Source organism: Arachis hypogaea, chromosome 7 (genome assembly GCF_003086295.3).
Source record: "Arachis hypogaea cultivar Tifrunner chromosome 7, arahy.Tifrunner.gnm2.J5K5, whole genome shotgun sequence".
NCBI lineage: Eukaryota > Viridiplantae > Streptophyta > Magnoliopsida > Fabales > Fabaceae > Arachis > Arachis hypogaea.
Genome location: NC_092042.1, coordinates 1,080,536 through 1,107,390, shown reverse-complemented (window position 1 = coordinate 1,107,390; position 26,855 = coordinate 1,080,536). Strand labels below are relative to the sequence as shown.

The 26,855-nt window shown below is 35.7% G+C and overlaps 5 protein-coding genes across 5 annotated transcripts; 3 read left to right on the top strand and 2 right to left on the bottom strand.

Annotated features, from left to right (window-relative positions):
- Window positions 1-1,087: 1,087 nt before the first annotated feature.
- Window positions 1,088-3,705, top strand: LOC112701769 (chaperonin-like RbcX protein 2, chloroplastic). The gene is made up of 5 exons (XM_025752522.3): window positions 1,088-1,794; window positions 2,125-2,216; window positions 2,998-3,055; window positions 3,201-3,266; window positions 3,374-3,705. Exons 1-5 carry the CDS (start codon window positions 1,504-1,506, stop codon window positions 3,494-3,496), a joined length of 630 nt encoding a protein of 209 aa, XP_025608307.1. The 5' UTR covers window positions 1,088-1,503; the 3' UTR covers window positions 3,497-3,705.
- Window positions 3,706-3,773: 68 nt separating this feature from the next.
- LOC112701768 (uncharacterized) lies at window positions 3,774-8,299 on the bottom strand. The gene is made up of 9 exons (XM_072199872.1): window positions 7,501-8,299; window positions 6,400-7,119; window positions 6,062-6,157; window positions 5,894-5,977; window positions 5,495-5,729; window positions 5,245-5,405; window positions 4,861-5,139; window positions 4,601-4,769; window positions 3,774-4,156 (listed from the first exon to the last, which is right to left on the bottom strand). Exons 1-8 carry the CDS (start codon window positions 7,819-7,821, stop codon window positions 4,719-4,721), a joined length of 1,947 nt encoding a protein of 648 aa, XP_072055973.1. The 5' UTR covers window positions 7,822-8,299; the 3' UTR covers window positions 3,774-4,156; window positions 4,601-4,718.
- A 649-nt stretch (window positions 8,300-8,948) lies between these two features.
- Window positions 8,949-11,752, bottom strand: LOC112701767 (uncharacterized). The gene is made up of 3 exons (XM_025752520.3): window positions 10,949-11,752; window positions 10,662-10,756; window positions 8,949-9,835 (listed from the first exon to the last, which is right to left on the bottom strand). Exons 1-3 carry the CDS (start codon window positions 11,600-11,602, stop codon window positions 9,187-9,189), a joined length of 1,398 nt encoding a protein of 465 aa, XP_025608305.1. The 5' UTR covers window positions 11,603-11,752; the 3' UTR covers window positions 8,949-9,186.
- Window positions 11,753-16,216: 4,464 nt separating this feature from the next.
- Window positions 16,217-20,906, top strand: LOC112701766 (neutral ceramidase 1). The gene is made up of 10 exons (XM_025752519.2): window positions 16,217-16,593; window positions 16,827-17,248; window positions 17,398-17,606; window positions 17,992-18,336; window positions 18,470-18,734; window positions 18,831-19,089; window positions 19,198-19,323; window positions 19,553-19,616; window positions 19,870-20,033; window positions 20,135-20,906. Exons 2-10 carry the CDS (start codon window positions 16,905-16,907, stop codon window positions 20,681-20,683), a joined length of 2,325 nt encoding a protein of 774 aa, XP_025608304.1. The 5' UTR covers window positions 16,217-16,593; window positions 16,827-16,904; the 3' UTR covers window positions 20,684-20,906.
- Window positions 20,907-21,560: 654 nt separating this feature from the next.
- On the top strand, window positions 21,561-25,812 carry LOC112701765 (cytosolic enolase 3). The gene is made up of 12 exons (XM_025752516.3): window positions 21,561-21,965; window positions 22,055-22,384; window positions 22,493-22,564; window positions 22,674-22,790; window positions 22,963-23,043; window positions 23,211-23,287; window positions 23,511-23,614; window positions 23,893-23,991; window positions 24,091-24,176; window positions 24,485-24,571; window positions 24,916-25,113; window positions 25,458-25,812. The coding sequence occupies exons 1-12, from the start codon at window positions 21,861-21,863 to the stop codon at window positions 25,521-25,523; spliced, it is 1,422 nt and encodes a 473-aa protein (XP_025608301.1). The 5' UTR covers window positions 21,561-21,860; the 3' UTR covers window positions 25,524-25,812.
- The last annotated feature ends 1,043 nt before the right edge of the window (window positions 25,813-26,855 follow it).

Genomic DNA, 26,855 nt, shown 5'->3' with positions numbered 1-26,855 from the left:
GCCACCACCATGCACTTCAAATTTTTTAATTGGTTCGTCATAGAATCCTAGGAGCTGTCTTTGCACTTTAAATTTATGAAACCCAACATCTCTAATACTCAGTCACAATGCACTCAAAAAAGCCACCATTATGCCCCCTATATACAAACTCATTACTAGTTTTTTACATTGTCCAAAAAATATTAGCTAACATTGTTATAAGGTAATCCACTCTTTTTTTTTTCTAGCATATTTCTTAGTCAGCAAGTTAAAAATTAATCTATCATAGATTAGAGTTCTATAAAATAGGATTCAAATCTTTTGATATTTGTTTAAACAAACTAGTAAATTAATTACTAAATGGTTATACGATTATGCTTTTTATTTTTATGCTATCTTTCAACTTGACATGCTTCGCGTCAATAGATTGTTACATACATAAAACAGATTCAAACTTCTTTTTTTTTTTTTTTTTTGGTCGGTGGATTGGACAATCCCCAATCCTAGGTACCCCAATGGATTGGACAACCCCCAATCCTAGGTACACAACACACCCACACACTCCTCACATATTTATCACATTTTTTCTTCAATTGCATCCTCTAGGGTTTAAACCCTAGACCTTGAGGTGGGAAGAGGGGAGAAATGCCACTAGAGCCAAGGCTCATTGGCAGATTCAAACTTCTATTACTTGTTTAATCAGACTAGTGGGCTAAAATGATTGTTATAAAATTAAGCTTATTCACCCAAAGTTGGGAATTAGCCCATTAATCCAGGATTTTATATATCCAGTATCTCTTGGGCTAATATAGCCGGCCTGTTAAGAAATCTTCTTCGTGCATAAATAATGGGTCTTGGGTGCTTAACCAAAATTGGTTATTAGCTATTAGACCATTTCAAAAACGTCCAATAAAAATACTGCAATTCAAAAAATAAATAACTTAAAAAAAAGGAGGGACAAGATAAAAGATTTTCTGAGCCATTTTATCATCAGCCAGTAATGACTCGAGAAAAATTAAAAAAAAAAAGAAAAAAAACATCAGAATCAGAATCTATGGACAAAGACAAAGATTCAAAACCGCCACGTGTCCATTCAGAACCAAACTGAATACCCGTCGAACTGAGTTGGCTCTCTCTCCTCAACCCATTTGGAAAGAACACAGAAAATAACAAAAAGTCAGAAGCTAACGTTGATTTTCAGTTCTCAGCATTTTATTTTTCCTCTCCGAAATTTTTCGACCTCAAGTTTTCGTTTGGTTAAGGTTCACACACTTCAAAAATCCCACCTTCTTCCTGTTCCTCCCTCGTGTTCCTTGCTCTCCAAATTCTCTCTCCTCTGCATGCTTCTTCTTCTTTGACTTCAATAGCTACAAATTTCCAATTTTTTCGGATACCCACGATTCTTCCCTTGTTCAAAATTAGTGGGTAACCATCAAGTTTCCAACTTGGACTATTTTCCGCCATAATTTTCAAGTGGGTGAGTTTTGGAGAAACTTTGAAGCTTGTGTTGTGGAAGAAGAGGATATGGTGAGTGCTCTAAGTGTTGTGGGAACATCGTTGGTGGACTCATATCTTTGCGTGGATGCTCTTCCCACAACCACCACCATTACCGGCGGTGTGAATGGTAATAAGCAGTGTTTGGTGAGGCGTGGGAACAACGTGGAACTGAGTAGTTCCTTTGTTGTTTATGGGGTGAGAGAGTGGAGGCTCTCTGTTAATAGAAGCTTCAAGAAGCAGCGCAAGGATAATCGGAGAGTTGCAATTGTTAACGAGCTTGGTGGTCAATATGAGGAGACTTTTAATGATGTTAAAACGGTAAACACATAAATTCAATATGATTGTGTGAATCATATATGAACAGTTTATATCCATGGTGCCATTTTTATATTTTCATTTCAGATCTATTATTTGGTGTTAGTGATGAAATTAGTCATGTTATTTCAGATCACTATTTGATGATTATAAAGATGTTGCATACCATATGTAGTATTATACTCTCCTAACTCCTAAGACAATTTCATTAACATTGATATGTAAATGCAATTTCGGAGGTTCATAAAATAATAGTCAATAAGTGTTTTAATATTATACTAGATGTTGTTGCTAGTGATCTTATGTTATCTGAATTCATGTGTTGGGTTACAGCAATTACTCAACTACTTCACAGTCAAGGCAGTGAGGACGGTGCTTCAGCAGCTCTATGAGATGAACCCACCTAAGTATAGGTTTTTTTATAAGTAAGTGAAATTCACATATGTTGTATCAAGTATCAACAATAGTTTATTGAGTAAATAGTCAAACTAGTCCTTAAAAAATTACTCATTTTTTAAATTGGTCCTTAAAAAATATTTTTAATCAAATTCGTATTTTAAAATTTTTAAATTAGTCATGTTAGTCTTTCTGTCACTTTGTTTGCTGACAGTGTCAAAATTTGCTAATATAACACATTAAGTGACATCTCAACATACATCTAGGAGTCTTAATTGACTATTAACATGATTAGTTTATGAAATTAGATTAAATCAAAACATAATTGAAGAGAAAACTTGAGGCATTGGAATTCCCTAATTTAGAGTTGATTTGATCTAATTTCATAAATTAATTATGTTAATAGTCAATTAAGACTCCTAAGTGTATGTTGGAGTGTCATTTAACACGTTACATTAGCAAATTTTGACACCATCAACAAACAAAGTGACGCAAGGACTAACATGACTAATTTAAAATCTTTAAAGGACGAATTTGATTAAAAAACTCTTTCGGAGACCAATTTAAAAAATGAATAATCTTTTAGGGACTAATTTGACCATTTACTTATAGTTTATTAACACTAGAATATAGTTGAATTGTGTTGTGACAAATTTAGAAACTAGTTCAACATGAGCTTGTGTTATTGTAGACTCTTAGCTTGTTGGAAACTATATCACTTTTACAATCTCATAGTAATGTTTTGTTTTTCTCGTTATTAGTATAATAATTTTGTTGACTAAGTCTTACTCATGCTTATAATGTTGGCAGTTTTGTTGCAACAAACGAGCCATCAGATGGGAAACGTTTTCTACGATCCCTCGCCAAGGTAGTCTTTGATACTCGAGTGTTTTCAAAACTATGACATGTCCATAGAATTTTCAATCTAACATGCCATTCTTGTGAAAATTGCAATCACAACTCATAATGTGTAATGTAGTTTTTTGTTTTCCCTTTTTGGACCAATTTGATAGGAGCACCAAGAGCTAGCTGAGAGAGTGATGGTTACACGGCTTCACCTTTATGGTAAATGGGTCAAGGTACTAATAATGGAACTCAGAAAAGTAGTTATATCTTTCTTCTTGATTAAAAATGATCAAGCTTAAGATTTATAATCTTTTTTTTACTTTTCATTATTGTGGTGCAGAAATGTAATCATGCTGAGATATATGAAGACATATCGAATGAGAACTTGGAGTTAATGAGGGAAAGGCTCATAGAAACTGTAATATGGCCTTCGGATGACACTAACACAGAAAAAATCGGCTGATAAGTCATGCGTCAGAAAATTTCATATGATGTTTCTCCTGCCTTTGGCTTCTTCCTAGTCTCTTCTAGGGTATAGTTTATAGGTTTCAGTATCAATCACTACTACTTTCTGTAAGCTGTGAATATGTCTACACATTTTTTAAATACACCTTATGTTCTATTATTACTAAGAGAGTTTGGAATGAATGATTTTTATGAATTCGTTGAAAATCTTCAAAGTCTATTATACGTGCCCATTTTCAGGTATGTAAAGGGGTTAACTAAGAACAAGATAAATGTGTAGTAAATTTGTTGCTTATATTTAGGACCTACTTTGACGATCAATAACTAGAGATCAAGCACATAACATCAATCACTACCCTTCAATTGTTGCTTACACATAAAAATACAATTCTACTATTTGGCAAGATAAAGCAGAACCAAGGATGAAGCTGAAACTTGAAGCTAAGTTCTAAACTTGACATTTACTACTCATATTGTACAATACTAAAGCCTGTCGATCTACTTGGAGCATCTGACTTAGAAAGAGAAACACTTGGAGTAATTAACAAGAAAATGAAACTTGGGGGGCGTATCCTGGTTGGTCAGGAGTGCTAACAAAATTGAAACCTTTCACACTGCTCTGACTTGTTCAAAAATTTAAAGAAATAATTTGATTTACCTGCAAAGGGAAACATGGGAAAAGCAACAACGAATTTGAAATTAGAACATCAAAATTCCATTATGGGGAAGAAACTTCAAAAAGACAAAATATTAGGAAAACAGAGATTTGAGAAACGGATAAATCTTGATCCCGGATAAAAGTATTCTTGGCACTAAACATACAAGAGATAACAATAAACTACTACAAACACAACAGAATAAGCAGCTAATCTGAAATCTCTATAACATGCTCGCTTAATGTACAAACATTGAACTGCCATAAACTTTACAACAGATCTTTCATGTTATTAAGTACTATACACCATAAAAGGTTAAACTAAACACTCTTATATCGAAAACCAAAAAATAGTTAATGATTCCAATTTTCAGTGGCATATATCTAGAAAGAAGATTCTATGACAGACAGTAAGCAAGTCATTGAGGAACATCTGCTGAAACATACCATATCCGAAGCTGAGGTTGGATACCCCCTTACATATAATGTACTAGAGAAAATAACTCTATCAAGACATTCTTCTTTGCCTCATCAAAGGGCTTTTGCATGGAGATTCGATTACAGTTTAACTATCACCAAAGGTAATAATCTGCCCAAGTGCATGTCTTGCGCGAAGCTGCACCAACAGAATAAAATTTACAAAATGACTAAAAGTAGTTTAGAACAAATGCAGTAGGGAATAAAAGATGAAATAAAAATTTAAGGACCTTCACATCCATGCAAGAATCATTGGCCATCCTCTTGATTTGAGAAACTACACCAAATTTACGCAGTTCTACAATCCGGCCAAATGCACCAGGACTTGCAGGAAAAGTCAAATTGACTATGACCCAAACAGCAGATGTGCGTAAACGACTGTCACTGCTGTGCAAAAATTGGCAGAAGAAAGAGCGAGACCCATTTTCTGCTGGTGGAAAGAGTAGTTTCATGATAGCTTCTTTATGAAACTCATTCCCGCTTGCAACATTGCTGAGCACGTACATCCCCTATGTAGACCACACAACTAGTTAGATGCATCACAAAGTTAATATAAATACCAAGGGTTGGCTAAAATATCAACCAACGGCTTTAGTTTCGGAAGTTTTTCCAACCTGTATCAAAATTTCGGTTTTTGAAGATTTCCGAATTTGCCTTCCAACAGCATCCAGGATGATACCTTCTTCAGCAAAAGCGTATTCAACACAGTCCATACACCCATCAACAACATTTCGCACAAGAGCCAGGGCTTGTTCTTGAATAGAAGGCTCAGGATCTGCAGAGTATATATACAGAGAATTAAGAACCAATTTTTTTTGGGAGGTGCCAATTCAGAAAATATTAACTTTCAGTGAGGATCATTACCACAAATAAGGCTAGCTACAGAAGAAACCGTCAGTTCCATAAAGATTCCTTCCTTACACATCTTATCTGCCAGAAATACCATGTTTCTCAAGGCCCATACAGCATTTAACCTTAAAGATGGATCCATTGACTTTGTCAATTGAACAAGCTCTTTAATGCCTCCACATTGTACGAACACTGACTTATGTGCTGTAAAGTCAACCACAATGTTGCTGATAGCACCAAGGGCTGCAACCTGGAAGACAGCATAGAAAGAACTTTGGCTTACTAGGTTAGAAAAGGACTATGTCGAAGAATCTCACTAAATATTGTTAGTAAATAAGCATGACTTCCACAAAAGCGACGATGTGCTTGAGATAAATGCCCATGCTAGATCTAATTAAATAAATAAACGCATACCTGGACAGAAGTAGAAGGATCAGAGAGGAGTCGAACCAACGGAATGACAATTCTTTCGTTCATAAAATAACCTACACTCAAATTCTGAATGACATTTTATGAGAATTCAGTTATAGGTACTACATAGCATAACACAAATTGAGAACCATATCATGGTAAGTTGCATACCTTGATGGAACGAGAGACACTTTTCAAGCAAATGCAGGCTGCAGTGCGTACATTGGCTTCATAATGGGTTAAAGCATCAACTAGTAGATTTAACATCTGTGTTCAGCCAAGGGAGAAAATAATGGTGGGTTTAGTATCTAGATATGAATTTACCAGTGCAACTCATATCATAACTCCATGAAAATATGAAATTGGAAGAAACACAAAATTGCTTATAATTAATTCAAACATGTTCACATTGACATGCTATAAAATATCATCAACATAACAATGCATTTCAATAAACATGTTACTAGCAATAAATGAGGTTTACTATTAATGCCGATGAAATAACAGACCTGTAACGAAAGAAACTTAGACCTGCAGCACTCCAATTTAGAGCAAAGAACAGCCAAGGCTAGAAATATCCCTTCAAGACGTTTGGGATGTGAAGGACAGTCTTGCAAGTGATTGTAGAACTTATCAATTGCATTTCCCTCAAATGCTAACTTCTGCAAATCTTCCTTCTCAGCAATTAAACTCAAAAAGGCAAATGGAGCTTCATCTCCAACTTGACCAGAATCATCAAGGAGTTCAAGCAGAATATTTATCAGTTTGGTTTTGATTCCTGTGTCTTGAAGATGGCAAGAAGAAGCATTTTTAACACAAATCAGGCACAAGCAAGCTAGTAATCTTGTCCGAGAATATTTGTCTTTACTTAATTCAATTACAGGGCTCAAAGCTCTTCCACCTCTAAGGTCGACAAATTTAGAGACAGCTTCAGAATTGTTTTTAACAATCGCAGCTATGGACTCCAAACTAGCATCGCGCTGGCTTAGAGAACCATACAGAAGGCTGATGAGTTTGTCCAACACACCAGCATAGCATAAGATATTCTGTTCTTCACCTGTCTCGCACGAATGAATAATAATGCTCGCACCCAGTGCAGAAAGACTTTCATTCTCGCTTTTCAACAGTAAAAGCAGGAACTCCAAGTTCTCTTCCTTGAAAAAATCATATTTTGGGGCCAATTTTGATTGATAAATCATTCGTAGAGAACGTGCAGCTGCATCCACAACCTGAAATCAAGTGTGCAAAGGCCAATCAGATGGCATTGGAGATTAAAATATTAATAATCGCACTCGAAATATTTCTAATAGCTATAGAAGTAGCAAGAACAATCAAAGGAGAAACTGAATCACTAAATACCATAAGAACACTCCAGAAGCTAAATTGAGTTCAAAATATGCAATTCACTATTCTCACACAAGCTATTTCATTCCTACTATCAATGCATTATCATGATAAAAAAATAACGGTCCAAATCAGCGTAACCGAGCAAGTACCATCACTAATCGCAACCTAACGATCAACCTAACAATTCAGAGCATTGCAATTTCATCGCAATCTACAATATCTGGCAAAACAATGATAAGGAAAGAAGAGAGAGAGAAATTGACCTTGTCATCGGAGGCAGAGAGGAGCCTGATCAAGTGAGGGAAAGCTCCGGCGTCGAGGACAGCACGGACACCGGCGTCAAGGCCACAGGCGAAGCTGCCAAGCGCCGCGGCGGACTGTACAATGAGGTTGGGGTCGGAATCGAAGTCGGCGAGGGTTGCCGCGACGGCGGGGACGGCTCCGAGCTTGATGTATGAGAGCTTCTTGGTGCGGTTTCCGATGATGTGGTTCTTCAGCTGCCGGATGGCTTTGAGCTTGATTTGACCATCGGAGGAGGCGAGGCGGTCAAGGATGAGATCGGAGGAGGGGCGGGACGCCGGCATGGCGGTGGCGGTGGTGGTGGATGCGGTTGTTATAGTCGCCGGCAGCGGTGGTGGAAGCTCATGCACGGCGGAGGAGAAGGCGCAAGAAGTTTCACATTCCACAACCACAATGTGAGAGAGAGAGAGAGAGAGAGAGAGAGAGAGAGAGAGAGAGTTTTTATTTATTTTTTTTTTTTACTAATTAATTTTTGAGGGTTTGGTGCTTTTTTTGTTTGGATGATAAATGATAATATAATAATAGTAGTGAGAATAGGGTGAGAGCTATGTTTTGAACTTTTGATGGCAATAAAAGGATTGGAAATTGGAGAAAGGGAGTGTTTCTATTTTCTTCACTTATCTCAATTTAGAAGGTGGCGCCCTTTTCTTTCAATTTTCCGCTCTTTTTTTCTATTTTCTTACTTTTTTATCATTATTTTTCTGTCTTCAACTTGTGCTGCTTTTTTTTTTGGTGACTACCTTGTGCTGCATTGCTTGATTTGTGAGCAGATACATCATACAAGCATGCTAGTTATATAATAAAATTAACAATCAAAATTAGTCACAAAAAAAATATAAAATACAATTAAATTATACATATATTTGTATACATAATTGATTTTAGTGTATATTCATTTTTTTGTAATTTTTAATTCATTTTTGTTTTAAATATTAAAAAACTAGTTGGGCCTTCAAATACAAAGGAGTTCGCACAAACTAAATATCACAATGACATTTCATGCCAAGGTGGTAGGGAAAAAAAATTATTCATAACAAAGTTAATATTAAATTAGATAAATTAGTTCGTATGGAAGTGCCAACCTAGAGTTGTGTTTAAAGCTTAAGTAAACAAGTACCATTTCGAAAAGATTAAATTAATAAAAAAGGTAAAAAATAAAAAATAGAAAGCATGTTTACAACGTTGTTACAGAGTAAGGCCGAAGACAAATAGTAGGGTCTGGAGAATGTAGCTTGGAAGCATATAATTGGGGGAAAGAATGAGCACGCAACCAAATTTGTCTTCTTGTTACGCGACTCAATAGCCCCAATTTGCCAATGCCACGTAATTTTAAAGGATTGTGAGGATAATTTTCTTCGTTCATTGATGCCGTGTTGACTGTTGAAAGTGGTAAAACCTAAACTTTCTAACATGGTCAGATCAAATGATTAAGCATTTCACCAAGTAATAAAATTACATACAGATACAGCAGCATCATATGGAGGATGAAGATATTTCAGTTCAACCAAGAAAAACTGCTAGTAAATCCCAATATCAAACAAACACAACGTCCTTTAAAACAAGAAAGAAAAAAATATTGCTACTGCAACCTAATAATTAGAGACTTGCTCACATAATTACAAATCCATCCAAACTAGAATTCAAGTTTTTTAAAAGACCGTGGCATGGACATCGTCGTCTTCACCTTCCCCTGTTTCGTTGAACATGTACTGATTCTGATACTCCATCAAGTACTGCGTTGATCTTTTGACATCCAAAAATAGATGGTAAACACGGTTTATATCCTCCAGCTCCACTACTTTCCCCTTCCTCTTTTGGCATGCCAATGCAGCTGCTATGATGAGATGAATGGCATATCTCAAGGATGTTTCAACCCCAATTTTGGTTAACAACTGCTTCGCACCTTCAGCCATTTCTACATCTTCCTCTTGGCATCTGATATCTAGAATTTTGCGAATCTCTTCCTCCGTGTAAGGTTGAGTAGAGATGATAAGCAGACGATCAAGCAGATCAATGGGAATCCCATGAGGGGATTTGTAATTGGTGCCTCTAATATTTGTAATGCCTCTGTTAGTAGCAACAACTAATATAGGAGCCATCTCATTCTCCAGAGCTCGATTTAGGAAGGAAAAGCATTCAATATCAAGCATGTGCACCTCATCAATGAAAAGGACACCAGGCACAATCTCTGCCTTTCCTTCCTCTCTCCACTCTGCTACTTTGGTGTCAATTTGTTCTCTTACTTCAGCACGAATTTCACCTGTATCACCAGTGAAAAGAGCCAAAAATCCCTGCGTTCTGAAAATAAGATAACACAACCAAATGTTAGGAATAACTAAGAACTACAGAAGTAACAAGCTTTGTCACAAGTTGAAAGAGAACCTCCTTCAAAATCCAAGGAGTTACAGGATCCAAACATAGGATACACAAAATCTCGATACTCAATGCCTTTTAGCAGAACTTCATACCAGTTAAAAGTAGATTGACAGAACATATAGAAAATGAAAAACAAGAAAATAGAACACTTACCTAAAAGAGAAAAAAAAGGAAGCCCAATTTAAAATTTTATTTGGAAGAGAAAAAGGAATCCCATTCCCAATTAAGATAATAGTCTTTAATATACTTGCATCTCCTAGGTTGGAAGAAGGATGGCCAATGATCGTGATGCTAGCCGGTAAACATTAACCATATGCCATGTAATGCATCTCTCCTTGTTAAGTTCAAATTCCCCCTCCATACACCATTTAAACCTCAGCAGTTGCACCTACAGTCACCCTAACTAAAAGGCTCTGACAGAGTATTGTTCAAACAATGAAAGCAGTAAACTACACATTAAAGAGAAAAAATAGAGGATATCCTCAAGAAGAACATAGGCTGAACACTGAACGTTCTACATAATATGCATCATACTGAACAAGATTCTTACAAGTCTTGCCTACAAAAATTCCTATGCGGCAATAATGCAGCTAGATTAAGACAACGCATCACGACGATATTAAACTATGGCTTGCAATAACACGGCAATCCTTCAATCTAAACCTAACTCTTAATTAAGCACAAGCATTGCCACATAAAAACTAGCCTGAACAAAAAGTAAATCACTTCAGGTGTCTAAGCAAAGTACCTGCTATTAATAACATCAATCTCATGAAGAGTAACACAATGCACGACCTCCTTGCGCTTCTGCAACTCCCCATCAGGACACTGCACGAACTTCACCTGAAAACAAACAGAGAAAACAAAAAACACTCATTCCATCACTAATCACCTAAGAAACCAACTTCCATAACAACAAATAACCAAGTACACACAACTAATAATGCTCTCTACTGCATACTACAAAAAACGCAACAAACTGAAAAACTAACTCTATATTAGTTACAGGCAGTTTATCTGTTACGAGTTAGTTACCTGAGGCCCCATGGCGTCGAAATCCCTAGACCTCGAAAACGACCTCCCAAGCTTCGTGATCTTTCCAGAAGCCTTGTCAATGGCAATGACGTCACCGCTGGTCACCTTCTCCTTCCCAAGGGCCTCTATCATCTTCGCTCCCAAGTCGTAAACGGTCTCCATCTCCGTCGTCTTGAGAGTGAGTTTGCCGGACTTAGAGGCGGCGCCGGCGACGGCAGGACGGTCAATCTGGACCTCAACGACCTCACCTTCGATGACCTCAGTCTCCTCCTTAATGCGAACACCAATGGCCTTACGGAACGCCTGTGTCAGCGCCTCGGTCTTCGACATCTCGAGGGAGAAGAGCTCGCTGCCGGCAATCATGGCGAACGGTGTCTCGAGGCCGAGGGACTTGGCCATCCCCATGGCTATGGCGGTCTTCCCGGTTCCAGGTTGGCCTGCGAGAAGGACAGCGCGGCCGGCGATCTTGCCGTCGCGGATCATCTGGAGGATGACGCCGGCGGCCTTGCGGGCCGAGGTCTGGCCGACCATGCCCTCGGAGACGGCGCGAGGCTCGAGAGAAGAGTCGAGACCAAGGCCTCGAATGTGAGAGTGAGCGCCTATGCGCTCTATGCGGGTCAAGTCCCGAGACTCCGACAACTTCAGCTCCGCCATGGACGCAGGGTGGTGGTGGCGTTAGGGTTTTAGGAATTTGAAATGTGGGTTTAGGGTTTCTAGGAAGTGCTGAGCTGAGCTTAGCTGAGCTTAGTGGATAATTCGAAGTTCACACTACAAGGTACAAGCTCCACGCTTCAGGTTCGGCGCGTCTTTGTCTTTGCGTTGCGCCATTTTTAATGTTATGGGCTTTTTGTTTAAGTGGGCTGGGCTGGGCTGGGCTTGTCAAAAGTTTGAATCTTGTGTGTATGTTGAGTAACTAAAAGCATACTCTTAAATAAAGTTCTAATTCATGACGGATTAATCTTTGATTTGTTGAGTTGGAAGAAATAAAAAAAAAAAAGATTAACATATATTGCAAAAGAGAATTCTTGGACAAATGAATAAAATTAAGTGAATAATAATATTTTTTATAAAATTTAAAATGGATATGTATATTGTATATGATAATTTTTTATTAGTGAATTATTTTATTTAAAAAAATCTACTCTTCACTTTAGTTATTATCCATTACAAATTTTCATACTAAAATAAATTAATTTAATTTGACTAAATAATCAACTCATTCATTCGTTTAAATAAGTGTAAATAATTTAAATCGCATTTTATATATACAATAATCTATTAACTAATAATAATAACAGATTCTTAAATAAAATTCTATTGTTAATTCTTAACCTAATGAATTAAAAAATATCGTGATAAAAAAATGAATAAGATGTTTTGTCCAACAAAATATAACATAATTACTCTACACATAATTACCACATCTCAGGTTGATGTCAATGGTGATCTTACCCACGACAGCACGATGCGATTGATAAATTGAATTTGGGCTACAATATACACAAATACATTCATAAGTTAGTATACATTGCAATAATTGACAAGTTAAATTAAAGGGCTTGCTCTGAAAGATTAATTATGAGTGTAAGAGCATACTATACACTTGTCTAAGATGAGTTTTTCCAACTCACCAATTATGATGACTTTCTCTTGTCACATTTGTTGTTTTACTTTCAGCTTTCATCTTCCTATAAGTTGCCACGGTTCTGTGTGTTTCTAGCTTCTAATTATAACGTCTTTCTCTAACTGCAACGTTTTGTATTTGAAAAATATTTATCTAAAACTACTAAGATGTTTTCATTTTTGTACATGTAATCGTGACTTTGAAGTTGACGTATTATGATTTATGACATATTAAACTTGCTTTTGAGGGTTCCACCTTATTATCATACGAGACTATGAAAGTGGAAATATATTTCTTAGCTTCAAACAAAAGCCGGTATCAGAATTATATATGAATGAGGAAACCCGAAACCATATAGGGGATTAATGTAGGATAAGAGGGAATGGGCCCACAAGAGCTTCGATGATATTTCGTGTTGACTTTATGTTTGGATCTTGATGGGACCTACACGTGTCGTTTCTTTCGCTAACTTGGCGTTGCCGCCATAAGGTTAAGTACTTGTTAAAGCACCGGATGTGTGAATTGCGATGTGTGAACTGTGAAGTGTGATCACCATTAGATTAAGTAAATGTCCTAAAACTCCCTGTCTTTAGTGAAGTGGTGAACACATGGATAGATTTGTTTGACACTAGATCCGATTAATAATCGGTAATCAATAATTTGTCATGAAATTATCCCTACCTCGTATTAAAAGTTTAAGTTGATAAAAATAGAGATAAGTATTGTTTTGATCATAATATTGAGAGTTAGAATTGAAATTATTTTTGATATTATTTTTCTTTAGAATCGTTTTAAACATTTTATTTCGTATTAAAATGATCATTTTTAATAAAATTTTTAATTTTATTACTAAATTTTCTCAACTTTAAATAAAAAAATTATAAATTTAAAAAAATAAAAAAGAAATAATGCATTGGTGGGGAGAAAAAGGAAAAAGGGTACGCAAAGTGAAAGGGAGAGGGGAAAGGGGAGGGGAGATAGAAGCGGCGGCAACACGGTGACCACTCACTACTACTATCGCGTCTTTTTTATCTTCGAGGGCTCTCTCTGTCTCTCTCTTTCTTCGACGGCGACGCGACGATCTCCACCTCGCAGCAGGACGAGGTTGAGCGGCAGCTGGGCGCGATGCATTCCTCACCTCGATGGCAACGTGTGTAACGGCGTCAACTCCTCACTGGCTCGCGTCCTTTCTTTCTATCTCTTTTCTGAGTGCGACACGACGGCGACGGCGACGCGTGTGACGGCGGCGACTCCTCTCCCCTTGGTCATTGGCTTGCCGTCACCCTTTCTTCCCCTTTCTTTTTTCTGTTTGAACTTCTGCTTCTGTTTCTTTGGCTTTGCTTCTATCTTCTGCTTCTTCGGCTTCTGCTTCTGTCTTCTTATGCTTCTTCTGCTTCTAATTCTAATTCTAACTTTGATTTGTTATTTTTTAATTTCATTGTTTTGATTTTGTATGTTGATTTTGTTATTGAAATTGATGTTGTTTAATCTGATTTGGTGTCCTTGAATCTGATTTGGTGTATTTGGTGGTGGTAAAGATGTTGATGGTGGTGATAAAAGTGCTGGTGGTGGTGGAGGGATCTTTTTTCCATAAAAAAATTAAAAGGACGATTTTAATATGAAATAAAACGTTCAAGACAATTCTAAATAAAAAATGACATTAAGGACGGTTTCAATTCTAACTCTCAACGTTAGGGACAAAAAATACTTATCCCTAAAAAATATAATATGAATGATTATATTTTTAATATTATTTTTTTAAAATATAAATTTTTTTAGGTTTGTGTTATTTTTGTAAAAACGATTATCAAAGATCAAACTTTAAATTTTTCAAATATAAAATTCTGATATCATATTATAAAATTACTCATTCAAAAAATTCAAAATAATAAATATAACATAAATAATTATATCTCTAATATTAAAAAAAAAATTTAAGATCATTAGTTTGTTTCATTTTTCAGTTGTTACTATTACACATGCACTACTAACTTCAAATGTTCCATGATGGTTTGTATTTGAAATATCTCCATTCAGATATTTTTGAATTATCAAAAGAAAAATATTTTCATTCTAATGTTCATTTATTAACTCAAGGTTGTATTAGACTAGGTTTTTAAAGACCTTATTGTGAATTCCTTTTACAAGTTTATATGTAGCTATAACAAAATAATTGCATTCCAAGTTTCCAACACATTGTTACCAATTTACCTTTTGCATAGGAATAATTTTGTTAATTTGCGTAGTTTTGTAGCTTTGATAGCAAATATTTTAAAAAGAAGGACTTATATTTTTTATATGAATTTTTTCTTATTTTTCTTAATTCTTATTTATGGTAAGCTCCTGATCCATTTAGATAAACAGTAGTTAACTAGTTAAGTATCTTGCAGAAGAAAATAGAAACTTGGTAAGTGGATGCAGATTAGAGTATAGTCAAGAAAAGAATTGATAACTGATCATAGTTCCCATTAAGGCACTAAGGCACTAATTCTTGCTGCACCTACCTTCAAGCAATATTAAATGCTGGTGCACGCTGCACTAATGGATTATTATCCTGTGTCACAAACACTATATATTTGTTTATTTATTGATTGAACATATTCAAGACTTATGAAGTATAATATGACTGGAGTTTTGGATTTTACTCCTATATCATAGCCTATCCCAAAATTGACGAATTTGAGGTCGATTTTGTGCTCCTCTGTTTGAATGCTAAACAATTGGTTAATAGTCAAAATAATATTGAAAGATTAGCATAAGTCATTTGACCTGTTATATATTTAACAATAATCAAGTTAGTAGATATGAAAAATCAAACATTGCATGAGTGTTAGGGACAGCAATTTTTGTGATTTGTAACCATCAAGTAGCCATTAATAATGTTTTTAATAATATAGGATTACTTATTTTTGTTTTACTGGTTATATGTTGACCAAAATTTAATAAAATTGCCGCTCCTAGACTTTTTCTATAGGAATATATATTTGATATTTTAATAAAAAAAATTATTATATCATTATAAACAAGTATGATTATTTGTTTATTGTAGATTATGTAATTATTCTAATGGCTTGATGATAATTAATTTTAATGTATATTAAATATTTTTATTTAATAATTCCATTTTTTTTAATCTATATGAATTAAGGTAGTAATGTTATAAAGTTTTTATAATTGTTGACATGCAAAATATACTAAAGTTTATTATATGTCATCCTAGGTATCAAAATGTAATCAGATATAGAATTAGAATTATTAATTATTGACCATTGGCTCATTGAAACATAAAAAATATAATAATTTTTAAAAATATATAAAATAAAATATTATAATTATTGATAAATTTTAATATAAATAATAATTAAATATTAATTTATATACAATTGATTACATAATAATTTAAAAAAATAGTTAAAAAGAAAAACATATAAAAATCAGCATCAGAATATGTCACATCAGTATAATTAGCGCTAAAATATAATTTGTTGGAGAATAATATAATGATATAGTGATTAATTTATGAGTAATTATTTTTTACCAATTTAAACATCCACTAGTAAAACAATTAAACAAGCATAACTTGTGCAAAACTTATGAAACTATATTCTTATTTATTGAGGAACAAAGCATTAAGTTTATTTTTTAATTGGGTAATAGATAAATTATATTTTTCAATGAATGAATGAATTAATTAGGTTGATCCAATGCAGTGAGAAACAAATTCGGAAGCTTCAAATAGCACGGTATGGAACCAACAACTTCACACTTGTTCTCTTTCCTCTCTGCTTTCGTTGCTTCCATAGCAGTCCACTCTTCCAACATTCATTGAAGAGTGGCTGTTACATAACCATAATAATTAAAAATAACTCTCTCTCTCTCTCTCTCTCTCTCTCTCTCTCTCTCATTCTTCACTACTTCCTCCCTTTAATAATCTCCTGGATCATTTTCTTATTTCCAACTTAGCTTAGATTACTTCGTCATGTTCATGTTCGTGTAAAGCTCGCAACTTTGCATCTGGGTGGTGAGGAACTCAACTCTCCTTTTATTGCTTCATAATTATATCTAGTATATTTGAATTATTATTATTTTTGCAATCAAATATATTGTGAATATTTGGAATTGATAGTTATTTGTTAGACATGCATTAGGAACTAGGAAGTTCTGAAAATTTCAATTTTAGGTTCAATTTTTTGTTGTTTGGTTTTGAATTTTAAGTTTCAATAACTGAAAGCTTTGTGGTTGTGATTTGTGAAGGGAAATGAGAACAACTGACTAAGCTTGAAAATAGGAAAAAGAATTGGTCTTTTGATTGATTTCAACTTGGGTTGTGAAATGGAGTTCCCTTCCCTCTCTATGAGGGCATGTAAAAGTAAAACCATGGGAGGTTGGACCCTTTTGTTGCCGCTAGTACTGCTGCTATGGAGTTCTGTTGTGCATTCGAATTCAGATTACTTGATTGGTCTTGGAAGCTATGACATCACTGGTCCTGCAGCTGATGTCAATATGATGGGGTATGCCAACGCAGAACAAATTGCATCTGGTGTTCACTTCAGGCTCAGGGCTCGTGCTTTCATTGTCGCCGAGCCAAATGGTAACCGGGTGGTGTTTGTGAACCTTGATGCTTGCATGGCTTCACAGCTTGTGACTATCAAAGTTCTTGAGAGGCTGAAAGCAAGGTAAAACAATGATTTGGTATTATGATTACTTTGCAGAAACTATGATAGATTTCTTAGATTTCGCTGTGTATTTATGCATTTTTTCCATTTCTTAATTATTTACCATCCTTAATTGCATGCCTGAGGTTGTATTTCGCTTGGTTTGGCAGATATGGTGATCTTTACACTGAAAAGAATGTAGGTATTAGTGGAATTCACACTCATGCTGGTCCTGGTGGTTATCTCCAGTATGTTGTGTATATTGTAACATCCCTTGGATTCGTTCGCCAGTCATTTGATGTCATTGTTGATGGAATTGAGAAAAGCATTGTTCAGGCCCATGAAAATCTCCACCCAGGATCAATATTTGTCAACAAGGGTAAGGAAAAGAAGTTGTATTGTTTTTCTCTTTCCCAGTAAGGCACTTGTCCACTCACATGCATAACCATGGCTTCCATATTATTTAAAATTTATAGTGGTTTTAAGTATTTTTCTGTTTAATCGTACTGGGTTAAGATGAAAAACTATAGGAAGCAAATTGGTCAGTTTGTGTTTCATTTTGTTTTGACTTTTCGGTTTTGTGTTATGTCTATAGCAATCTAGAAATGAAAGAATCAGGAAATTACACATGTGCTAGATGAGACACAAATTTTTCTATTTTTTCTCTCAAAGAATAGTATCCAAGTATGTTGACTATTATGTCAACTTTCTTCCTCTATATGGTGATATCATAAGGTTATAACACAGTTATCTTCAACTTACAGGAGAGCTCTTAGATGCCGGTGTAAATCGCAGTCCTAGTGGTTATCTCAATAATCCTGCTGAAGAGAGAAGCAAATATAAGTATAATGTGGATAAAGAAATGACTCTCTTAAAGTTTGTTGATGCTGAATGGGGTCCTGTTGGAAGCTTCAATTGGTTTGCTACTCACGGAACCTCAATGAGTCGTACAAACGCATTAATTAGTGGGGATAATAAAGGCGCTGCTGCACGTTTTATGGAAGACTGGTTTGAGCGAAAAAATGCTGTAAAAATGGATAATGTTGGATTTGAAGATGGTGGCATCCCCCGAAGAATCTCAAACATAATTCCCAGCCTTAACGATAATCGTGAGTTAGTTATTGTTGTTTATATTTTGACTTAATATGTGCAATGATGATATAATTGATTGCATTATCTTAGTCCATAATTTCTAAGTTCTGATAAAGTGCCTCTAATTCGATTCAAAATTTGTGAGTACAGACCATGAACTACTGGAAATCGCAGCCTCCTTCCAATCTCCTCCTGGAAGACCAGTAACAAAATCTTCGAGTATTGCAAGACGCGTAAGAGGTGCCCTTAGGCAGGTTGACAAGCCTAAATTTGTATCTGCATTTTGTCAATCGAATTGTGGTGACGTTAGTCCAAATGTCCTTGGAGCTTTTTGTATAGATACTGGACGACCTTGTGACTTCAATCATAGTACTTGTGGAGGGAAGAATGAATTATGCTATGGCCGAGGACCAGGGTAATTATTTATTGCATTTAAACTTTTCTATCAAGTGCATTAAAAATTTACCTAACCTTTTTTATTACTATATCACATCCTATCACCAATGTGCAGCTATCCAGATGAATTCGAAAGTACACGTATTATAGGAGAGAGACAATTTAAAAAAGCAGTGGAACTATTCAGTGGAGCATCTGAACAGATTAAAGGGAAGGTTGATTCTCGACATGCCTACATAGACTTCTCCCAGCTTCAGGTAAATCTTCCGAATTCCAAGGTAGTAAAGACATGCCCCGCTGCAATGGGATTCGCATTTGCTGCTGGAACAACAGATGGACCTGGAGCTTTTGATTTCACGCAAGGTGATGATCAGGTAACCACTGATTTCATACTTTATGTTGACAAGTTCCATTATCTTCAATTCATGTTCTTAAATTGCTTTCATTGTCTCTGCTTATTCTTTGTTCTAATTGTATGCCAGGGAAATCCTTTTTGGAAGCTGGTCCGCAACTTGATTAGAACACCAGGCCAGGAACAAATTGATTGCCAGAAGCCAAAGCCCATTTTGCTTGATACTGGTGAAATGAAAGTACCATATGATTGGGCAGTAGGTTACTTATTCATCCTGAACTTTAATGAATTCAAACACTCTCACAGATAATTTTATGTCACTATTATGACTACTTGTGGTTTTCCCAAGACACTTATTTTGCTTGGCTGAAAGATGTTCCTTATAGAAAACTATGCACTTGTTTCAACCATTCAGATATCGCTCGTACTAATTAAAAGTATCTTTTTTACTTGCATTAACCTTTCTTCTCTAATGTTCATCGCAGCCTTCAATACTTCCCATCCAGATCCTCCGAGTTGGACAGTTTGTTATTCTTAGTGTACCAGGAGGTATGGACTCTTATTCTTAATTCCTACGATGGTTAGCATTTCGATCCTTCACATTTTGAGACAACTAGTTTCAACTATCAATGACCTCATTTCAATTAGAAGCACTGTATATAAATCAATATTAATCAGAAATACACTCCTTGGATCAAATTTTTGAACATTTTTGAGCTTATAAGTTGTAAGAATATGCTGAAATGTTACTGATACCATGATATCTTGATGATTTGGGATGTAACTGTTTCAATTCTGACAGAATTTACAACAATGGCTGGAAGGCGTCTTCGTGATGCAGTGAAGACAGTGCTAAGTGGTCACAAAGATTTCGGTAACAACATTCATGTTGTTATAGCTGGGTTGACTAATACTTACTCACAGTATGTGACAACATTTGAAGAGTACGAAGTGCAAAGATACGAGGTCAGGCAAAATTCTTTTGCAGAGAGACACGAATCACGTCATCAAATTGTTTTTAGATTATAGCAGTAATGTATCTGCTTTCTATTTTTCTGTATTGTCAGGGTGCTTCCACGCTTTTCGGTCCACACACACTCAGTGCATACATTCAAGAGTTCACGAAGCTTGCAAACGCTCTCATCAGTGGCCAGCCTGTAGAACCAGGGCCACAACCCCCGGATCTCCTCGACAAGCAAATAAGTTTGCTGACGCCGGTAGTGGTGGACACAACACCTCTGGGCTCAAACTTCGGGGATGTCATCTCTGATGTGCCCAAGAACGCTACCTTTAAGAGAGGCGACATGGTGTCGGTTATTTTCTGGTCTGCATGCCCCAGAAATGACCTAATGACAGAAGGTACATTCTCACTTGTGGAATTCCTCCAAGGAAAGGAAACCTGGGTTCCTACCTATGATGATGATGACTTCTGCTTGAGGTTCAAGTGGTCGCGGCCTTCTAAACTCAGCTCGCGAAGCAAAGCAACCATAGAATGGAGAATTCCACAGGATGTAGCTCCTGGTGTATACAGAATAAAACATTTTGGTGCTGCAAAGAGTTTGTTAGGATCCATTCGCCATTTTACAGGTTCATCAAGTGCATTTGTAGTAGCATAAATAAAGGGGAGGATGGTGAATACTCATTATACATGCCTAAAGCTATTCATTACTACATTGTTGTTGATTTCTTCTGATACTGAGTTCTCTAGCAGAACACCATGAATCAAAGGTTGAAATAGTTGATTAAGTTGTTGTATTTATTAACAATTGCTCTTCAGTCTTCAGACATGGTTAATTATTTATACAAGAAGAATACATGCAAAGAAATGTTGAGTTGTTATTTGTGTCTTGATTTTCAAATGGTTAAAATTCTGACTCTGAACATTTCTAAATATTCTTAGTACAAGTCTAACACTGCTGAGGATCATGACTATGTTCATTTTGTTAATATTGAAATTTGAATTGCTAAAATGAATAAATAAGATTCTCAATTGTATTTTTAGTTCAATTAAGGAACATAAAATTTTCCCTTTTTCCATTCATGAAACTAGTTTGAGCATAATACTTGGTTCTTTACAATTATTTATGTTCTACAAAAAATTGGGTTCTTAACTTAATTATTAATTATTAATGATGGTCATATATAATAATAAGAAAGGACTAATTGGGATACAAAAGGTATATAAATAATATTTAATAGTATAAAAAAATATTATTCTGTAGATAAATTACAATTGAATCTTACATTTGTTTTTGAGAACAGCACACTAAGAATAAGATATAAATAATAGAAATACAAAATAATTTTTATATTTTATTTGGTGATAAAATAGAACAAATGATAAAAATTTAATTTATTCTCATTTGTTTTATTTAAAAAATTTGAGAAAAAAATATAATAATAAAAAATATAATTATAAAAAATTAACAAAAATAATAAAAAAAATAAAAATAAATTTGTGTATAAACATAAAATACACTAGTTTAGTATTTTGAACACAATATCTCTCTTCATATTTCATCTGTCAAACACGATTTTGTGTCTTAATGTCCTCTCTCAGTGTTTTTTTGGGTAAATTATATTTAAAAAGGGTAAAATTGGAAAGGCAAGTTACGTAAGGAATACGACGTCGTCTCCGAGAATCTCCAGCTAGGTAGCTAGCAGCTTCAGCTGCAGAAGCGTGTTTCCGTCGCAGCGGAAGAACAATTCTCAGTTCTCAATTACGGTTACTGTGTCTGTGTGTTGACGACGAAGCATTTGAATTGAATTGAATTGAATTAGTGGAAAACAAAAATGTCAGTGCAGGAGTACCTGGACAAGCACATGCTCTCTCGAAAACTCGAGGATGCTGTCAATGCCGCTGTTAGGGCTAAAACCCCCGATCCCGTCCTCTTCATCGTAACCTACTCTTCACTCTTCTCTCTTCTCTCGTCATTTCTCCGTTTTCCTCTTCTCTCAATCGATTCCTTTTTTTTTTGTTTATTCAGTCGAATCACATGAAGAAATCAGTGCAATCAGTCATCACAAAAGTGAAGGCACGTCAGATCCTCGATAGCAGGGGAATTCCAACGGTGGAAGTGGACCTTCATACCAACAAAGGTGTTTTCCGCGCCTCCGTCCCCTCCGGCGACTCCTCCGGCATGTACGAGGCCGTCGAGCTTAGGGACGGCGACAAAGGCGTTTACCTTGGAAACGGGGTTGCTAAGGCTGTGAAGAACATCAATGACAAGATTTCTGAAGCGCTTGTTGGTATGGATCCCACTCTTCAGTCACAGATTGATCAGGCCATGATTGACCTCGACAAAACCGAGAAGAAGGTCCCTTAATTTCTCACATTCTTTCCCTTTGAACAACCAATCACTATTTCTCTTTGTTCATTGTTTTTGTTGCTGCTGATTTTTAGTTTTTTTATTATTTTTTTTCAGGGTGAACTTGGAGCTAATGCTATTTTAGCCGTGTCCATTGCTGCTTGTAAAGCTGGAGCTGCTGAAAAAGAGGCATGCTTTTCTCAAGCCTTTTATCTTTTGGGGGGGTTAAATAACAAGAAGTTCATGATCGTTCAGTTTTTAAGGTGGAAAGCCAGTATGATTGTTTCTGTAATTTCAGGTTCCACTTTACAGGCACATTGCTGACCTGTATGGAAAAGTCAGTCCCATGCTTCCTGTTCCGGCCTTTACTGTTATCAGCGGCGGAAAGCATGCGGGCAATAATCTGGCCATTCAGGTATAGCTTCTGTTTCACTTTGCTTCATTTTTTAGCCATGCTTATAAGTGTGTGAGTAATCTTGCCGTAGTTAGGCTTATAAGTGATTAAGTTCTGCGTTCTGTCTGCTGCTTCGGTGTGTAGACGATTCTTTCACACATGTAAAGCTTTCTTATATGGTTTGTGTCGTTAGGAAATAATGATCCTCCCAACCGGAGCAAATAGATTTGTGGAAGCTCTGCAAATGGGCACCGAGACCTATCATCACTTGAAGGTGATTTTACTTATTTATCTATGTTCTGATTTCCCTTTGATCTCCTCAAAGTCCAATTTGTTGTTTCTCAGCCTCATTTTTCATTGGATTAAAGAATCCTAGCAGCCACTAGCAGATAATATGTTTAAGCTGATACATTAATTTTCTGGTTGATGATAAAAGGGCAGGCTGTTATAACAGAAAAATATGGTACACATGACTGTAATGTTGGTGAAAGTGGTGGCTTTGCTCCTAATGTCTCCAGGCAAGCTATTTTATTGTTTGTTATGTAGTCTTTTACTAAAAAGGGTATGAAAGCATAATTAGTTATGTTAAAGATGCAAGTGCTTAATAATAATACATTTGGAAAAGATCCTAACAAGTGAGAATAATATTAATTTTTTTTTCATTTTGCTTAAATCTAAAGTTATTACTTTCAGAGTTCTTTTGATTTATTTCATTTAGCTGACTTAAGTTAGTATCATCAGCTTTAGAGAAGCCCTGGATCTTGTAAAGGAGGCAATTCGCCGAGCTGGTTATACTGACAAAATACAGATAGCACTTGATGTTGCTGCTACTAACTTTTGTATAGGTAATTGGAATTTTCAGTCTCTTTTGTACCTCCAGATGTTCAGAAGATGGAATATGCTGATACGTGCTTTCTATAATATTGCATAATGCTATTAAAATGAATTGCTTTATATCAATTGTCTTTACTATTTCAGTGTCACTTTCAAAAAAAAATAGATGCAGTTTCTGTTACAACAAAGCTACTATCCTTCCTACAGATGTTAAAAATTCTATTACACTTCTGAGACATCTTTTACCTTTGACTACCTTGAAGCAGTATATGTGTTTCCCCTGATATAGGTACAAGATATGATCTGGACTTCAAATCTCCTCAAAAGTCAGGACAGAATTTTTTGTCCGCGGAGGATATGGTGGAGTTGTACAGGGAGTTATGTAATGGTCAGTAATTTTTAAACTATATTTTTTTTCCTAATGATATCATACATCGTATAGGCTATACTTCATGCTTGTTTTGTATCTTTCTTTCTGAATATGCAGATTTCCCAATTGTATCAATAGAAGATCCATTTGACAAGGAAGATTGGGAACATATCAAGCGTTTCTCTAGTACTGGAATTTGTCAGGTGTAATTTCTTATGCAATTGATATTTTGTATGAGTTAATGCACATTCAATCTCTGTCCTAGTTAAGTTGTGCTAGATGTTATGGCGTAAGCCCTATCTTTTGGTTATTACAGAACATTTTAAATGAAAAATAACTTCTTTGTATTAATGCCACATTTTCACAATACAGAAAAAAGTACAATACAGAATGTCTGTTGCCTGATTGTGGTTTTAAGTTTAGAAATATACTGACATGTTACCAATGAGATGTTTGCTTGATCTACTGGATACTTCTTTGAATGGTTTCCCCTCATTCCAATGTTATGCAGGTAGTTGGGGATGATCTTTTGATGTCTAATGCAAAACGCATTGATAGAGCAATACTAGAGTATGCATGTAATGCTCTTCTTCTTAAGGTAACTGATTATAATTTAAATGAACTTTGAAGGGGTTCATTTGTTTAGTTCAAAATTGTTTCCACTTTTTCTTCATAGAATTAATCCTGTTTCATTAATAGGGGTGTTGGATATCCAGAGTTTGCAAAAAGGTTGCTTTTTTGTGCAAATACATTAGAAGATAGAGTTTACAAAGCCACTTTATATAAATATTAGCTTGACTGCACCTTAGTTTTTCCAGTGCATTTTAGCTTTAGTTTTTTGGTCATTTAAGAGGATATATAAATCCTTCTCTTTGTACCCTTCCGTGTGTATCTTTCCTAAGAATGAAACAACAAATGTGATGATATCCCATTGTAATGTAGATCAACCAAGTTGGAACTGTTACAGAGGTCATTGAGGTGGTGAAGCAGGCAAAGGAAGCACATTGGGGAGTGGTAACTTCTCATAGATGTGGAGAAACTATAGACTCTTTCATAGCTGATTTATCTGTTGGCCTTTCCGTTGGTCAGATAAAAGCAGGAGCTCCTTGCAGAGGCGAGCGACTAGAGAAGTACATCCAGGTCTCTTTCTTATTTCTTATGCTGATGGAATTAGTGCACTTTTGTGGCTTACTTCAAATATTGACCTGCTAACCATTATTCTTCATCCGACTATCGTTGCAAAAAGATGGAAATTATTTATTTAGCATGACAAACCAGTTAGACACCCTTCTCTATCCATACTGCTAAACTTCATGCACAAGTCTAAGCAGAGTTGTGTGAACTATCTACTATCTTGATGGATGTAGACTTTTTGGTTTGCTTACTGTCATTTTAGGGTGTTAGTCATTCAATATTTTAGCCTGTAGTACTATGATTTGAATTTTGAATTTCGCTCAAGAGTTATGATTTGAATTTTGATGCAGCTACTGCGAATTGAGGAGGAGCTTGGAGATCAAGCAGTTTATTGTGGTGTAGATTGGAAGCAATGATGATGAACAATTTAATAGGTTTTTTTTTTTTTTCAGATACGCCTTTTTTACTTTGTTGAAGTTTGATACGCGAGGTCGAAGTTCATTCTTGTACCATATTCAACAGCATCAAATGTACTATTGTCTTGATCATTCCCGCTGTCATTTTTTTTTTGCTGTTACTCTTGGGGTTCTTTTGGTCGCTATGCCATCAGTTTAGCTAGTCTTATCAATGAGTATTCAAGAATGTTTATGAGATAGTGTGGCTTGTTTATTTGGCTTGTTTATTTATACATTGATATATTGGAAATATACTAACACTAATACAAACGTTAAATTTTATGGGTTTTCACATCAAAATAAAAATTATTCTCTGATCAAATGACTTCTATTACGGCTATTCTTGGCTCTACGCCTATTGTTGGAGTGTTAGACTCATCAAGTAAACTCTAGCCTTTATGATAGACCCATTTCCAAGCTTAAACCCAGGGCTAACACTAACAGGAAAGCCTACAACATATCCAGGTGGTACTGTCCCACCTGAAAAACTCACCACACTGCATATACTCTTTATGGAACTCAGCTCCAGGACTTGCCTCAAAGTGACTTGGTGCAAGTTTAAGTGAGAATGCAACCAAATGAAGCAACAACACAGCCTTAGCCAGCCTTAAGAATTCACTGTAAAACTTTGTCCTTGGATGGTTTCCTTAACAGACTTGACTCTGCTGCTCCAAATTGCCAAACAAGGACTCCTCCATCTTTGGATGGACAATGCTAAGGTACTTGGTTGAGCAGAACCTGCCAAAATGGCATGTCGGTAAGATTCCAAGGAGCTCAGCAGGATCCATGGACTTCATGTCTCGGTATTGTGTGAAGCAATCGCGGCGAAACTGATCAGGGTTGAGAAGGGTGGAGAGGCTGCCGTCCATGTAGAGCAATTTCAATTCAACTTGCCATACACAATTTAATTAAGGAAAATGGACCCATGGTGATTGCAAGTTCGGAACATAGGATTCTTCTATTGAAAGAGCTTGCATTTTTGTCATGAAAGAGAGGATTCTATGCATTAATGCCATTCATGAACTAGATCAAACCCACCGAAATCTTGAAAGAAAAAAAAGAAGCAATTGTCCAATGAGATTTATTTCATACATAATTTACATTCCATACAGCAATTTAAAAAAGAAATTAAAAGAATATAATGAAGCATAATGCATGCATGTCCCTTTCCCGGTACTCACAAGTCACAATTCATTGCATGGAAATGGACAACATATTACTACAAAGAACAACATTGTCCTTGTGAGTGTCAGAGAGGCCCATTCCTCTTTAAGCCGTGACATGAGTGGCATG

What these genes read in the sequence shown, in the direction of transcription:
- LOC112701768 (XM_072199872.1), bottom strand. Translation starts at nt 7,821, where the DNA reads ATGCCGGCGTCCCGCCCCTCCTCCGATCTCATCCTTGACCGCCTCGCC. An exon ending in TCTCTGCCTCCGATGACAAG is followed by an intron (nt 7,120 to 7,500) that starts GTCAATTTCTCT and finishes ACTTGATTTCAG; the next exon opens with GTTGTGGATGCAGCTGCACG. An exon ending in GTGTCTCTCGTTCCATCAAG is followed by an intron (nt 5,978 to 6,061) that starts GTATGCAACTTA and finishes AATGTCATTCAG; the next exon opens with AATTTGAGTGTAGGTTATTT.
- LOC112701766 (XM_025752519.2), top strand. Translation starts at nt 16,905, where the DNA reads ATGGAGTTCCCTTCCCTCTCTATGAGGGCATGTAAAAGTAAAACCATG. An exon ending in AAGTACCATATGATTGGGCA is followed by an intron (nt 19,324 to 19,552) that starts GTAGGTTACTTA and finishes TGTTCATCGCAG; the next exon opens with CCTTCAATACTTCCCATCCA. An exon ending in ACGAAGTGCAAAGATACGAG is followed by an intron (nt 20,034 to 20,134) that starts GTCAGGCAAAAT and finishes CTGTATTGTCAG; the next exon opens with GGTGCTTCCACGCTTTTCGG.
- LOC112701765 (XM_025752516.3), top strand. Translation starts at nt 21,861, where the DNA reads ATGTCAGTGCAGGAGTACCTGGACAAGCACATGCTCTCTCGAAAACTC. An exon ending in TCGACAAAACCGAGAAGAAG is followed by an intron (nt 22,385 to 22,492) that starts GTCCCTTAATTT and finishes ATTTTTTTTCAG; the next exon opens with GGTGAACTTGGAGCTAATGC. An exon ending in TTTGCTCCTAATGTCTCCAG is followed by an intron (nt 23,288 to 23,510) that starts GCAAGCTATTTT and finishes TAGTATCATCAG; the next exon opens with CTTTAGAGAAGCCCTGGATC.
- LOC112701767 (XM_025752520.3), bottom strand. Translation starts at nt 11,602, where the DNA reads ATGGCGGAGCTGAAGTTGTCGGAGTCTCGGGACTTGACCCGCATAGAG. An exon ending in TCGACGCCATGGGGCCTCAG is followed by an intron (nt 10,757 to 10,948) that starts GTAACTAACTCG and finishes GTTTGTTTTCAG; the next exon opens with GTGAAGTTCGTGCAGTGTCC. An exon ending in ATTGATGTTATTAATAGCAG is followed by an intron (nt 9,836 to 10,661) that starts GTACTTTGCTTA and finishes TCTTATTTTCAG; the next exon opens with AACGCAGGGATTTTTGGCTC.
- LOC112701769 (XM_025752522.3), top strand. Translation starts at nt 1,504, where the DNA reads ATGGTGAGTGCTCTAAGTGTTGTGGGAACATCGTTGGTGGACTCATAT. An exon ending in AAGTATAGGTTTTTTTATAA is followed by an intron (nt 2,217 to 2,997) that starts GTAAGTGAAATT and finishes TAATGTTGGCAG; the next exon opens with TTTTGTTGCAACAAACGAGC. An exon ending in TTTATGGTAAATGGGTCAAG is followed by an intron (nt 3,267 to 3,373) that starts GTACTAATAATG and finishes ATTGTGGTGCAG; the next exon opens with AAATGTAATCATGCTGAGAT.